Genomic DNA, 13717 nt, shown 5'->3' with positions numbered 1-13717 from the left:
GACATTTGTAGGAATGCCCTTGTCCTCCAGAAGCCTTCATGTTCCTTCAGAGAGCCTCAGAATAAACTTTGCTGGGCCAAGAGACTTGAGCCATCTTTTCATTCAACCTTTTTATTTAGAAATGAAAACAATCTAGAGAGTCTCATTAGCTTGCAGGGCTTGGTTAACAACTGAATTAGAACTAGAACCAGTTTCTTAGTATTCTAGTGGCCATTTCATTTGGACATAGAGAGTTAAGTATAGTTATGACTGTTTGGGTCATTGCTAAGGATTTATTAAAGCAATTTTAGAGCTGAGAAAATCAAGATGATGTTTAATTTCTCAATAGACTTGATTAGAAATATAATAATCAACTTTGCTCAGCTACCAGCAGAGAGGATAGGACATCTTCCCCGCTATGGCTGTCATTGCCCCATTACCAAGCTGAGAGGTGACTCAGGAAAGTAACGGATGGGAGAGGACAATTTCTTCCCACTCTACAGAAGTTATTATGGAGATTGAGAGTAATAGAAAGCCATGGCTGATAGGCTATGGATTAGAGGTTCCGAGCCTGATAAAAAGCAAGGTTAGAGATGACTTCTATTATGTGAATCTCTTTGGAAGTCTCATCTGTTTTATCCCACATCTCACATCTCCATAGGTCTGTTTCCCTTAATGGTTTATCTTCTGCCATTCCTTCAGTGTCGGAGCCCCTGGTGTAGCCCCCAGGCTCACCTTCCCATTCTCCCCAGACAGTATCATCCCCGCCCAAGACTTCCTTTCCACCTGCATGCTGATGTCTCTGAGTCTGTAACTCTAGCTTTGTTCTCTGCCTTGTGCTTAAGTCCCATGTCTACTGTATGTTTCCACTTGAAAACCCTGCAGGCACGCTCCATTTTTTAATCACCTTTTCCACAAACTTGCTCTTTTGCCTGAATTTTCTCTCAGTTTGTGGCATCACCATTCAGCAGGCTACCCAAGGTAAAACATGGGATTTATTAAAGGCATTGTTGTGTAAGACTAGGAGGCTATTGTGACAATCCAGGAAAGATCCTGGGGGCCTGCTAGCCTTGCCTTGTTTATTCTGTTGCTCCAGACCTACCCAAGTAACGATTCTAAAATGCAGAAGTCATTATTTTATTCTTGTTAAATTGTCGTGGGATATTTTGAATTCTAAATGAAATCCATTTTCTTTAGCAAACAAGTCCCAGATTCATTTCTCTTTCCTTTTCCCCACCATGCCCAACCATTCAGTTATTATGAACAACTTGATCATTTGTGACTTGTCCCTGTGCACCTGTAGTACCTCCTCATGGAATGTTCTCCTTTCCTTTCCTGGCCAAATGTGCTTGTCCTTCAGGAGGGTTCTCCTTCTGTGGGAGGTCCTTTCTGACTGCCACTCCTAGTCCAGGTGAGCCCCCACCGTACCTTATGCTTTCTTTTGTCATTCTCACTCCTTTATCTATTGTCTCCCCACTGGTGTTCCTTCTGAGTAGAAACTTTGTTCATTCATGTTTCTGTCCCCAGCATCTGGCACATAGTAAGTAGGTGCTCAATGGATATTGAATGAATGAATCTGCATCTTATCCTTCAAAACCTATCATGATTTTCTTCTACCACTCAAAATATATTCCTTCCTTTTCCTCTTTCTCTTTTTGTATCCTCAGTCTTAGACTGAACCCTATTCAGTCCTGTCTATTGCCCAGGTTTATTTCCATCCTCATTGTCTGTCCATCTGTCTGTGCAGTCAGCCTGGAATGTCCATGTTTTTCCCCTAGCTATCTAAATTCTGCGCCTTTGTTCAAAATCCATCCCAGAAATTTGTTACTTTATGCAGCCTTTCTTAACAATTTGATGCTTAATTATTCTCTTGCACTTTCTTTGGATTGCTTTTGACTCCATAGTTGGTTGCTGGCCTCATAAGGTCAGGGTTCACATATGACCTCCACCCCCAGCCCCCCAGCATTTGCATCATATGCTGTTTGCATCTTAGTGTATCTGTTTTTGACATGCAGCTTTCTCTCAGAGGTGGGGCATGGTTGTCTAACAGCCTGAATCTAAATGATGTGGAAGCTTTCAAACACTTTTGGATATTTCTGGATATTGTTTAATGTATTTTTTATTTATCTTGTTATCAGAGTACCAGAGAAGCAGAAATCAAACTGAAAAGTGAAAGCAGAGTTAAACTTTTTTACTTAGACCCAGATGCCCAGGTAAAAACCATTTTAATATTTAAGATTTAAAACTAAGTGGATGGGGAGGAGAAAATTTTTGATGCTTGTTTGTTTCTTTCATTTATTTTGGGTTGGTAAGCAGTGTAACAATGTAGAAAATTTGGAGAAAAGAAGAAAAATTAAAATGACCTGTGTTCTCATCATCATAGCATAATTATTGTGAATGTTTGATATTCAGTAGATTGTTGAATATTGAGATTTAGCTGAAGACATTCTTAAGTCCACAAAGATCATATAATTTGCCTGTTAAGGTAACCATTAGAAAATAGCAAGTATCACTGCAGACACCAGGAGACAGTGATAACTCCTGAGCAGCCAGACTCAGTCCCAGATACAAACCTGACAGTGCTGTAATGCACATCTGTGTCTTAGTGAAATCCAAACACATGTGGTAAGGACCTTCAGGGCTGCCCGGGATAGTGAGCACCACAGAGAGCTGCCCAGAAGGGACAAAGGTTCTGCTCTATTTCAACCTGGGTATTTTCCCTCTTCATTTGTGGGTTTTTTTTTTTAATAAAACTTCTATTTAACTTGAATAAGTATTTTTCTGTTTCTTCATGAACCTCCTAACCTCCCTCCCACTCCCACCTCCACATTAACTTTGGACAATTTTTGTTTATTGTGATATAATATATATAACATAAAATTTACCATTTTTAAGTATACAGTTTAGTGGCATTAAATACACTCTCATTGTTGTGCAACCATGTCTCCATCCATTTCTGGAATTTCTTCATCTTCCTACACTGAAACATTCTATCAGATGGTAATTCCCCATTCCTCTTTCTCCCAGGCCCCTGGTAACCTCTGTTCTACTTCTTATGTCTGTGAAGTTGCCTATTTTAGGAATCTCATAAGAGTGGAATCATACAGTATTTGTCCTTTGTGTCTTACTTCTTTCACTTAACACAGTATTTTCAAGGTCCATCCATATTATCAGAATTTTCTTCATTTTAATGACTGATTAATATTCCCATTTTATTTGTGTGGGTGTGTATACACATTTGAAGGTGTATATATATATATATTTGTAAGGTGTATTATATTAACACTGCTTTTAATAAATGAGTGTATATAACTTTTCCATATTTTTAGACAGTTTTGTTTGGATACATTTATAATGGATTTTTAAAGTAGGATAATAATGCATTCATATATTTACATTTTCTTTTAAAGAAGCTTGACTTCCCATCAGCTGAACCAGAAGTAAAGCCATTTGAAGAGAAGTTTGGTAAAAGAATTCTTGTCAAGTGCAATGATTTATCTTTCAATTTGCAATGCTGTGTTGCTGAAAATGAAGAAGGACCCACTACAAATGTAATTTTCCTTTTTAAAATTAAAGATCTTTTTAATGTTCAAAGATTTCAGATATGACAGGTTTCCCAGGACAGTGCAGCCTGGATGTGAAATTCTAGAGGTGCAATGTGCAGATGAGATGCTTTTGGAGGGCTGTGCAGCCTACAGGGACAGGATGTTTGTGACAAAGGATAAGGATGGTAGTATGCTCAGTGCTCAAGCAGGCAGATTTCATCTTAGATGCTTAAGGCAGAGCAACTGTCTGTTTTCTGTGGCGGATACATTAAGTAGCAAAACATACAAAGTTAAAATAATTGTTTTGTTTCCTAAAGTGTTTTGTAACCTAATTCTCTGACAAAAAACAAGGCTATTTATCTATAGTAGTAATTTATGGCAACAATCATAAATAGATCTCATAATTTCTTCTTTGACAGCAGTGTTCTTTTTCTCCCATCGTTTGAACCTCAGTGATTAACTGGATTGTTCTGTTTTGTTCAGGTAGAGCCTTTCTTTGTTACCCTGTCCCTGTTTGACATAAAGTACAACAGAAAGATTTCTGCTGATTTCCACGTGGACCTGAATCATTGCTCAGTGCGGCAGATGCTGGTTCCCACATCCCCACCTCTGATGAATGGCAGCCAGAGTCCACCTGCCTTTCAGGACGTCCTTCATGCAGCTGCCATGCAGTATCCAAAGCAGGTGGGGAACAAGGGCCCAGCACTCATATGCTCAGAATTATTTTGCACATGATATACAAAAACATTGAAAATGCCAAAGTGAAACCTTGTAATGCACAAATGAGATAGCTTAGACTGTGAATTATATGGATATAATATGTAATTAGACAGCAAAAGCAAATGGAGGGAGAAGTGGTTTTAGTTTCTCATTTCTTTTTCTGAGCTTTTTTGTAGCTGCCTCCCCTGTCACACAGACGTTTTGAACAGATGATCACCTATTGATTATCATCTGGATGCTGATGCCCCCTACAACTTGTACCGTTTCACTGTACTTTGCTGCTTTAATGGTCATGATATTGTTTAATGCAGTTGTGAATTCTACTTACTGAGGAAAACTGTTTTTTTCCTAGGGGATATTTTCAGTCACATGCCCTCATCCAGACATATTTCTTGTGGCCAGAATTGAGAAAGTCCTTCAGGGGAGCATCACACATTGTGCTGAGCCATATATGAAAAGTTCAGACTCTTCTAAGGTATGAATGACTTTCATGTTTTATGAAGATAAAAAGCAATCTGAGAAAAGGACTTTATTTCAAAATATTAGATTTTTTAAGGTTTTTTTAATATTCTTTTTTTATTATTATTGTTCAAAACATTACATAGCTCTTGACATATATTTCATACATTTGATTCAAGTGGGTTATGAACTCCCATTTTTACCCCGTATACAGATTGTAGAATCACATCGGTTACACATCCACGTTTTTACATACTGCCATACTAGTGTCTGTTGTATTCTGTTGCCTTTCCTATCCTCTACTATCCCCCCTCCCCTCCCTTCCCCTCCCATCTTCTCTCTCTACCCCATCTACTGTAATCAAAATATTAGATTTTTAATAAAACAAGAGGTAAGCCATACTTATAGTCTAAAACCTGTAGAATACTGCATATATTTATTCTCTAACTTTATGTGTTCCATTTTTTTTTTTTACTTTTTATTTTTTGGTGGTAGGGATTGAACCCAGGGCTTCATACATACTAAACTCACACTTTGCTACTTATTATAACCCCAACCCTATGTGTCCAATTTTTAATGCTAGTAATTCAGCATGTAAATAAAATACTTTGTTTGACTAGTCTATTCTTATGTCCTAAAGTAGTTCACAAAGGAAGTGCCAGCTTGATTGTAAACTTTCTATCATTAGAAGGTACTTGTATTATAGCCAAATAGAGTTCATTCCACTTGTTGATATGTCTTGTGGGTTCTGGAATTGTACTAGTCCAGTTATACTTGAATGAGACTGGAGTTTGGAGATGGCCTTGGCTCAGATGGTCTGGCCAGTGGTGCCAGTGGTTCAGGTTCACTTGTTTTTTGTTAGAGGATCAAGGTCATTGTGACAGAAGTGATAGGACCTTAGGGAAACATCAAAGATATATATTTGTTGTATTTTCAAAGAGATGTTTGTTACTTGGGAAGTGCCTATGTATGGACATCCACAGCATTGTTAAATGTTAGAAACCATCTTAATTAAGATCTCCTTTCATTCTTCAGAAAACTAAGGCCTACAAAGCTGTGGTTACCTGTTTAATGTCCCACAGCTATAGTGGCTAAAGTGTTCCTATCACTTTGTAGCACATTGTGCCACCAGGTTAAAATAAGCTGTTGAGTGTTGCTGCCCTTACTAGTTTTACAATACTTTTAGTTACTTTATTTTTTGAAATGATGCCTCACCATGTTGTCCAGGCTCACCTTGAACTAATGATCCTCCTGCCTCAGTCTCCTGAGTGGCTGGGGTTATGGACACGTGCCTCTGTTCCCAACTCTATTTTTTAATGCTGTAAGTAGTCATCTGAGAGAGAGCCTAGATACACTGACAAGGACTGGTCTGCAATAAGAATGAACACACTAGAGAGTCCAGCTGAGGTTTACCGAGTTGATTCAGTTCTTCTTCTGTTCATCACTGTGGCCATCATACGTCACATATGTCCACCGAGATGCAGGATGGTCATTAAAGAATAGGCTCCAAATGTCAAAAGACCTGGGTGGGTGCAGAACGCCTAACTATCCTGCATACTTTGGTCAGATCACCTCTTTAGCACCCAGCTATCCCATCTGTGGGTGCAGGATGATATTACTATTTGCCCCTGCCTTCCTCTTAGGGACTGGGTAAGGATCAAAAAGATAATGTATGAGCCATTGCTGTAAACACCATGAATCACAGAAAGCATGCAAGGCATCGTGATTTATAATGGCCCTAGTCAACTAAAAGCCCATTTACCAGGCTCATTGCTTCAAACATTAAGCCTTTTTGGCTGATAAAAGCTGAGTAAAGTTTGGTCCCTGGAGAGAAGCCATTTTATTTTTTTAAAAACAAGGCTGTTAAACCTTGGATAAGAACCTCTTTCAGCTCTTGTATGTTTTGAATAATAATCAATGAAGGCTCAGTTAAGATCTACTTTCCAACTGTGGTTGCAGTATACTTGCAAAGCCCATACACATCAGCTTTGTTACTACTGCTTGCCACGTGCACAATTTGAAATTTGGCATGTTGGTGAAAAATTCAGTATCACTGGGCTAAACCTTACTCTGCACATTCCCCAATGTCCATTGAGCATCTGTTGAAGTCTGCTTTTTCATTACATATGCCATGTAAAGCCCATCTAGGGATTCATTTCCTACTTTAAATAAAAGCAGAAATTAAGGCTCAGCCATCTCACATCAGCATAGAAGTTTTGGTGGGGATGATACAGTGAGAAGATTATTTTCTTCTATCAAATTTGTCTCTTCCTGTTTTTCATTTGATGGTCTAGAATGTCACTTAAAATAAATTTTTGTTAATATGAAAAGTCTTTGTAGTATCTACTGTTTAAAAAAAGACAGGAGTAGGGGGAAAGCCAAAGTGGCAAAATCTTATTTTTCACTCTTTCATATATATATATATTTTTTTTTAATCTTTGCACCCTTGGTGAGTTTGAATGAGACTGGAGTTTGGAGATGGCCTTATTTGCTTCAGGGAAGAGTGAAATTTATCAAAGCTTTATTCTAGCTTTAAATTTTATGCAAACACTGTTTTACTATATAAATGTAAATATATGTTACTATTAGAATCTAAAAATCTTGAATCTTAAAATGTTTAAGTAAAACTGACTCTCCAGGAATGTTAGACTGTTTTTTTATCCATGGACTACATATGCCTCAGAGCTCACTAACTAACTGGACTTGAGTCCAGTTCACTCAAGCAGGCAGTTCTTCCCATAGCATGATTGTGGGAGGATCATTAAGTTTTGTAACTGGAAGGGATCATGAAAGTATCATGCAAGCCCTTTATTTTTCAGGTGAGCTCAGACAGGTTTAATGGCCTATGGAGACATACAGCTGGGTTCAGGGTGACTTAACTCTATTGTTCTATTACTAAGCGTTCTAACAAATGATTCTTACACCTGATGGTGCACACAGGTCACTGCAGGTTTCTTCAGGATGAGGTTCTAATCCAGGATGGTTGGGGCAGGCTCTGAGATTGCATTTCTAACAACACTGACTCTGCAGTTTGACATACCCACTTTGGTTCATAGATGCGAGAGTACATTTCCTAAAATTGGTTTGACTTTGATGTCCTCAGTAATATTAAGGACTCTTTTAACTCACCACCCTATCTGAATCAATCAAACATCTCATTTATAGACCTGCCATATATATGACATGCATGTCTTTGGCGAAAATCAAATATGCCTGTTGTATACTCAAGGGTTAATCAGTCAATTCACAACAAACCAAAATCGATCATTAGGAAGTAAAAGTAACAGTTATTTAAATGTAAGAAGCAAAAAGACAGCAATTGAAAACCGTAGCCTAAGTCTGTACCTAATAATGTCTTACTAATAAATAACCCCTAAATTGTGAGAATCTGCTCCAACTGGTGGACTTTAGGATCTGAGAAAGTTTAGTGTGTTTGTTGATGTTCTCCTTTAATTCTGGTAATGCAGTATATTTAAGCATGAATCCAAATATTTTAGTAGTTATTAATAACTCATGGGACTTATAAAGTAGCTCTTAATTAAAAATACAAATGAAAATCTGTGAAATAACATGTTTGTTGCCAAAGACCAAAGACATGCATTTTGGAAACAGTAATCATTCAACATTGTTTGAAAATCATAGAGTACATTAAAAAAAGAAGTCTGTGCTGAGTGTGGGTAAGCCATATTCATTCCTACAGGATGTGCTTTTCCATGCATCTGATGCTACAGTGAGAGCTGATTTAAGGAATGTGTGATGATGGCTTTTTAGATCGTAATTCTCCTGTCAGTAGGATTCAGCATCTCATGGCTTTATTCTGATGTCTTCAAGGTTGCCCAGAAGGTGCTCAAGAATGCCAAGCAGGCATGCCAAAGACTAGGACAGTACAGAATGCCATTTGCTTGGGCAGCAAGGTAAGGAGAACAACTTTTATAACATAAATAGATAGACAGGTAGATAAGTAGATAGACCTATTTGGTTTGTTATCCAAGTCAAAGAGGATCTGAATGTGTAAAGCTGAGAGTAAGCAAGCCTAAGTCTGAAAAATCATATTGCAGACTTACACAGAAGAAAGGTATTGGACAAAGCATAGCCATCTAGCACTGAAAGGGTGTGCAGGAGGTCAGCTCAAGAGGGATTCCAGGTCCCTGCCACATGCTTCCAGCTAGGAGTAGGAGGCAGCTGGGGGCAGTTGGGGAGGACTGCAGTGGCCTCTGCCTGTGGTCTTTACTTCTTATGCATTTGAATGTGTGTGCTGTTTCCTATGCACAAATCTGTCTGCTGGAACTGTTTTCTATGTAAATGAATTAGTTACATTCATCCTCATTATTATTTTCCATATTTTTAGATAATGAGGTTTCTGTTGACTACAGCCAATGGAATAGTTATTAGGCTTTGCAGAGGACCAGAGTTAAATGATGAATTTATTTTGATGTTTTGGAAACCCAGTTTAGGAATCTTGTTTTGCTATTTCAGGACATTGTTTAAAGATGCATCTGGAAACCTTGATAAAAATGCCAGATTTTCTGCAGTCTACAGGCAAGACAGTAATAAGCTATCGAATGATGACATGCTCAAGTTACTTGCAGACTTTCGGAAGTGAGTTTCAGTTCTTACTTGTTTCCACACCTGAGAAACAGAGGTTGCATGGTGGGAGGAGAGAGATGGGAACAGTCACCTAAATTGCTCACCTCAGACTTCAGAGGGAATGGGGAGTGGGCACAGAACATCTCCCCAAGTCCTTCAGAAGGAAGAAAAGATTTGGAACCAGCAGAGTAACCTGGTTAATTTTAATTCTGTATGGGATGTTTGGGGTGGTGCTGAGAGGGATAGGTTAGGGGGTAGAGTTGTGCCTAAAAAAGGAATCTGTTGAGGGGCTCTGTCAAGAGTTGAGAAGGAGCACAGCAAAGCCCTCGCAAGAGGAAATAGGAAGAAGAGAGCTAATTCAAGTGACATCAGAAAGACACATTTCCTGATTGGGTGTTAGGGTGGAAGAAGCGGGAGAGAGGTGGGTAGTCTGAGATAAACAATTCCTAGGTTTCTGATTTTTGAGATGAATTGATACATGGTACCATTAAGGGATGGGTAATTGGGGGAAAGATAACAACTTACATAGTATTTACTTTTTTGCACGAATTATTCTAAATGCTCTTTTAATAATAGTGAGAGTACCATTTTCCTTATAGAACTTCTATAACAATGATGCTGTGAACTGCATGACTTCAAGAAACAGATATTTATTCATAGTGCTGAGGGCTTACAGCCTGAAATCAAGATGTTGGCAGGGCCACACCCTCAAAAGTCTTTAGAGGAAGATCCTTCCTTGTCCCTTCTAGCTTCTGGTGGCCTCTGGCATTCTTTGGCTTATGGCCAAATGCCCTCCAGTCTCTGCTTCTGTCTTCATGTGACTGTGTTCCTATCTCTGGATTTCCTTCTTAGGAGGAATGCTAGCCACATTGGAGCAGGCTAATTAGACCTTGTGTTAACAGATTACATCTGCAAAGACCCTGTTTCCTTATATGGCCACATTCATTCAGGGATTAGGAATTTGCCAGATCTTTTTGGAGGATACATTTCAATCTATAACAGTGATTCATGAAGAGATTAAGCGGTATTATTACCACATCACACAGCTGGTAGTAGGTGGAAGTCAGTGTGCCTGAGGGGCATTCTCTCTCTCTCTCTCTCTCTCTCTCTCTCTCTCTCTTTTTTTTTTTTGCAGTACTTGGGATTGAACTGAGGGATGCTCTGCCGCTGAGCTACATCCCCGGGCCTTTTTTTTTTTCAATCGATTTTATTTTTTTAAATACATGACAGCGGAATACATTACAATTCTTATTACACATATAGAGCACAATTTTTCATATCTCTGTATATAAAGTATGTTCACACCAATTCATGTCTTTATACATGTACTTGTCCATCAATTCCACCATTATTGCTAACCTCCTGCCCCCTCCCTTTTCCTCCCACCCCCCCGGCCCTATCTAGAGTTCATTTATTCCTCCCATGCTTCCCCTCCCTGCCCCACTATGAGTCAGTCTCCTTATATCAGAGAAAACATTCAGCATTTGTTTTTTGGGTGGATTAACATTATCTTTTCCAACGCCATCCATTTACCTGCAAATGCCATGATTTTATTCTCTTTTATTGCTGAGTAATATTCCATTGTGAATATATGCTACATTTTTTTAATCATTCATCTACTGAAAGGCATCTACATTGGTTCCACAGTTTAGCTATTGTGAATTGTGCTGCTATAAACATTGATGTGGCTATGTCCCTGTAGTATGCTGTTTTTAAGTCCTTTTGGGTATAGACCGAGGAGAGGAATAGCTGGGTCAAGTGGTGGTTTCATTCCCAGTTTTCCAAAGAATCTCCATACTGCTTTCCATATTGGCTGCACCAATTTGCAGTCCCACCAGCAATGTATGAGTGTACCTTTTCCCCATATCCTCGCCAACACTTATTGTTGTTTGTCTTCATAATAGCTGCCATTCTGACTGGAGTAAGATGATATCTTAGAGTAGTTTTGATTTGCATTTCTCTATTTGCTAGAGATGATGTACATTTTTCCTTATATTTGTTGATTGATTGTATATTCAGGCCTTTTTATTTTTTTATTTTGAGACAATATCTTGCTAAGTTGCTGACATCAGCCTTAAATTTGTAATCCTCTTGCTTCAGCCTCTCAAGTAGCTAAGGTTACAGTTGTGCACCACTGCATCTGACATGAGGGTCTGTATTTTTAACCTGTGCTCTTTTGTAGCTCCATCCTAATAAGTTCACTTCTGAACCTGTGAAACTGATTTCTTTTCTGGGGAGATTGGTTTTAGACTTGTTCTAGCTGAGCTCTCAGAATAACAATGAAATAAAATGAAAGGAATGGCCCAGAGTGGGTACTCATAGGTAAATAATAGCCATAGATAAATAATAATGACTCTCATATTTTTATTTGAAAATAAAATACCAAAATACCAATATTATCAGTTTGCCTGAAAATCAAGAATGGCTGTTTAGTTTTCTGTAACTTCAGTTAAACTTTTTTCTTCTCTTTCTTCAGTGGAAGAATAGAAGAGACATAGATATTAGAAAGAGGCTCAGTAAGTTCCAAAACCATAGAGATGTACTATTAATGAGAATTTAAGCACACCCATGTCAGCAGGTGGCTTCAGCCTTCCATGATGTGCAGTCTCTGTCAGAGAATTCAAAAGGTAGAAATCTTAGATGGATCCAGGTAGGTCTCTTTGAAACTGATGAAGGATTCTTAAAGTTCTTTGATTATGTGATTCTACAGTTTTTGATTGCCTTTCTGTTTATTTGGGACTTTAATGAGAAATAAAACCTCAGTTTGCTATCACTAAGGTAGTTATCTCTGCTGTATCTATAAGGTTTGCCAGTTCAGCAGTACAATACACACCCATTGGATTGCTTCTAAATGAACCTTTACCCCCACATTTAGGTCACTGAAGCAGGGGTCCATAAGGAGGTAGGTAAAGAATGAAGACTGCTAGGTTAGCCTCCCAGGATTCCTGGGCCACGGGGTGGCCCTTGCTGCTGTCACCATCCAACAGCAGTGTGCCCTGGTAAGGACATAAGGCTTAGTCAGAGAGTGCTTCTAGATTTCTATGAATCTGCTACCATTCTTAGAAGACGAAATGAAAGAACAGCACTTTATTTTTATACTTAAAAGAGGTTCTTTCATTTATAAACATAATACATGATCATCATAGAAATTTGGGGAAATGCAAAAGAGTAAGAGGAGGAGAAATGGTTTACTCCTAATTTTACCTTTCACAGAGGACCATGCTAAATTTTTAAAAAATATTTATTTTTAGTTGTAGATGGACACAATACCTTTATTTTATTTATTTATTTGTATGTGGTCCTGAGGATTAAACCCAGTGCCTCCTTCATGCTAGGCAAGTGCTCTACTGCTGAGCTACAGCCCCAGCCCCCATGCTGAACTTTGAAGGAGTATTTTCTTTATATGTACTTTATGGAGTTATAGTCATGCTAGATACATATATTTATATAGATTTAAGCATATGTTTTTCTTTGTAATAACAAGCATTTCCTGAAGGTTAATAAATTTTTATAAATATAATTTTAATGCCTATTAATGAATATTATAATAACCTATTGAGCAGGTGAACCATAGACTAGATCTTTACCTCAATTTTTGATAGAATATTTCTGATTTTTCAGGTTTATAAACATGAACCACAGTTAGCATCTTTAAAAAAAAAAGTATCATAATGATCATGGGAAATGTATTATATATACCTTATTGTCATGTTGTAATTATTGTCATTTTGGGTTTTTTTTTTTTTTACTTTTTTCTGGAAGTTTTTAACCTTCCTTATAAATAATAAATTAATTTTTTGAAAAGCTAGTTACTTATAGTTAAATAGATCACAGTATCTTATCTCACTAGATTTTATGAAAATCTTTTTTCTTTTTTAAAAATATTTTTAGTTGTGGATGGACGTACTGCCTTTATTTTATTCATTTATTTTTATGTGATGCTGAAGATCAAACCCAGTGCCTCACACATTCTAGGCAAGCGCTCTACCACTGAGCTACAACCCTAGACCCTCATGCAACTCTTAATAAATATGATGTAGGTCTACATGAATTCACTTAAGAAGGTAAACATAATTGATTAAGAAGAAGAAATTGTACCTATATGTCCTTATTTTTTAGAAGAAAATATATATTTTTGAATACAGATAGAGAAATGAACAGGCAAACAGCTAGGAAAGATGAACAAGCATAAAAATAGTCATATAGGATATATACCAAAATTTTAGCATTGTTCTTTTTCTTTCCACTTTATTTCTTTGTGGGAAATATCTCCTGTCAGTAGCCTGAGTACCAGCTTAAATCCAAGCTATTGTTTCTGCTCCTGTGATTTAATAATATATATGAGAAAAAATTCTTAAACTGCCCCAGTTTTTACAGAATTACTGCCAACGTTCCTAAGCCTTTCTTCCCTTTTCCCTTGTAGTAAT

The 13717-nt window shown here is 37.7% G+C and overlaps 1 protein-coding gene across 13 annotated transcripts in view; it reads left to right on the top strand.

Moving 5' to 3' along the window:
* Positions 1-13717, top strand: part of Dock9 (dedicator of cytokinesis 9) — a 288972-nt gene that overhangs the window by 172023 nt on the left and 103232 nt on the right. For 12 of the 13 annotated variants that reach the window (XM_076871916.1, XM_076871911.1, XM_076871909.1 and 9 more), the window contains exons 10-15: positions 2118-2192; positions 3390-3530; positions 4008-4208; positions 4597-4719; positions 8535-8617; positions 9180-9302. In XM_076871916.1, the coding sequence (XP_076728031.1) occupies positions 2118-2192; positions 3390-3530; positions 4008-4208; positions 4597-4719; positions 8535-8617; positions 9180-9302 (746 nt within the window). The remainder of the gene's footprint in view (positions 1-2117; positions 2193-3389; positions 3531-4007; positions 4209-4596; positions 4720-8534; positions 8618-9179; positions 9303-13717) is intronic. The other variant, XM_076871913.1, reaches the window with a different exon arrangement.

This window comes from Callospermophilus lateralis, chromosome 12, assembly GCF_048772815.1.
Source record: "Callospermophilus lateralis isolate mCalLat2 chromosome 12, mCalLat2.hap1, whole genome shotgun sequence".
In the NCBI taxonomy this organism is placed as follows: domain Eukaryota; kingdom Metazoa; phylum Chordata; class Mammalia; order Rodentia; family Sciuridae; genus Callospermophilus; species Callospermophilus lateralis.
Note: the sequence above shows the minus strand (reverse complement) of the source record. Positions and strands in the feature narration are given on the sequence as shown.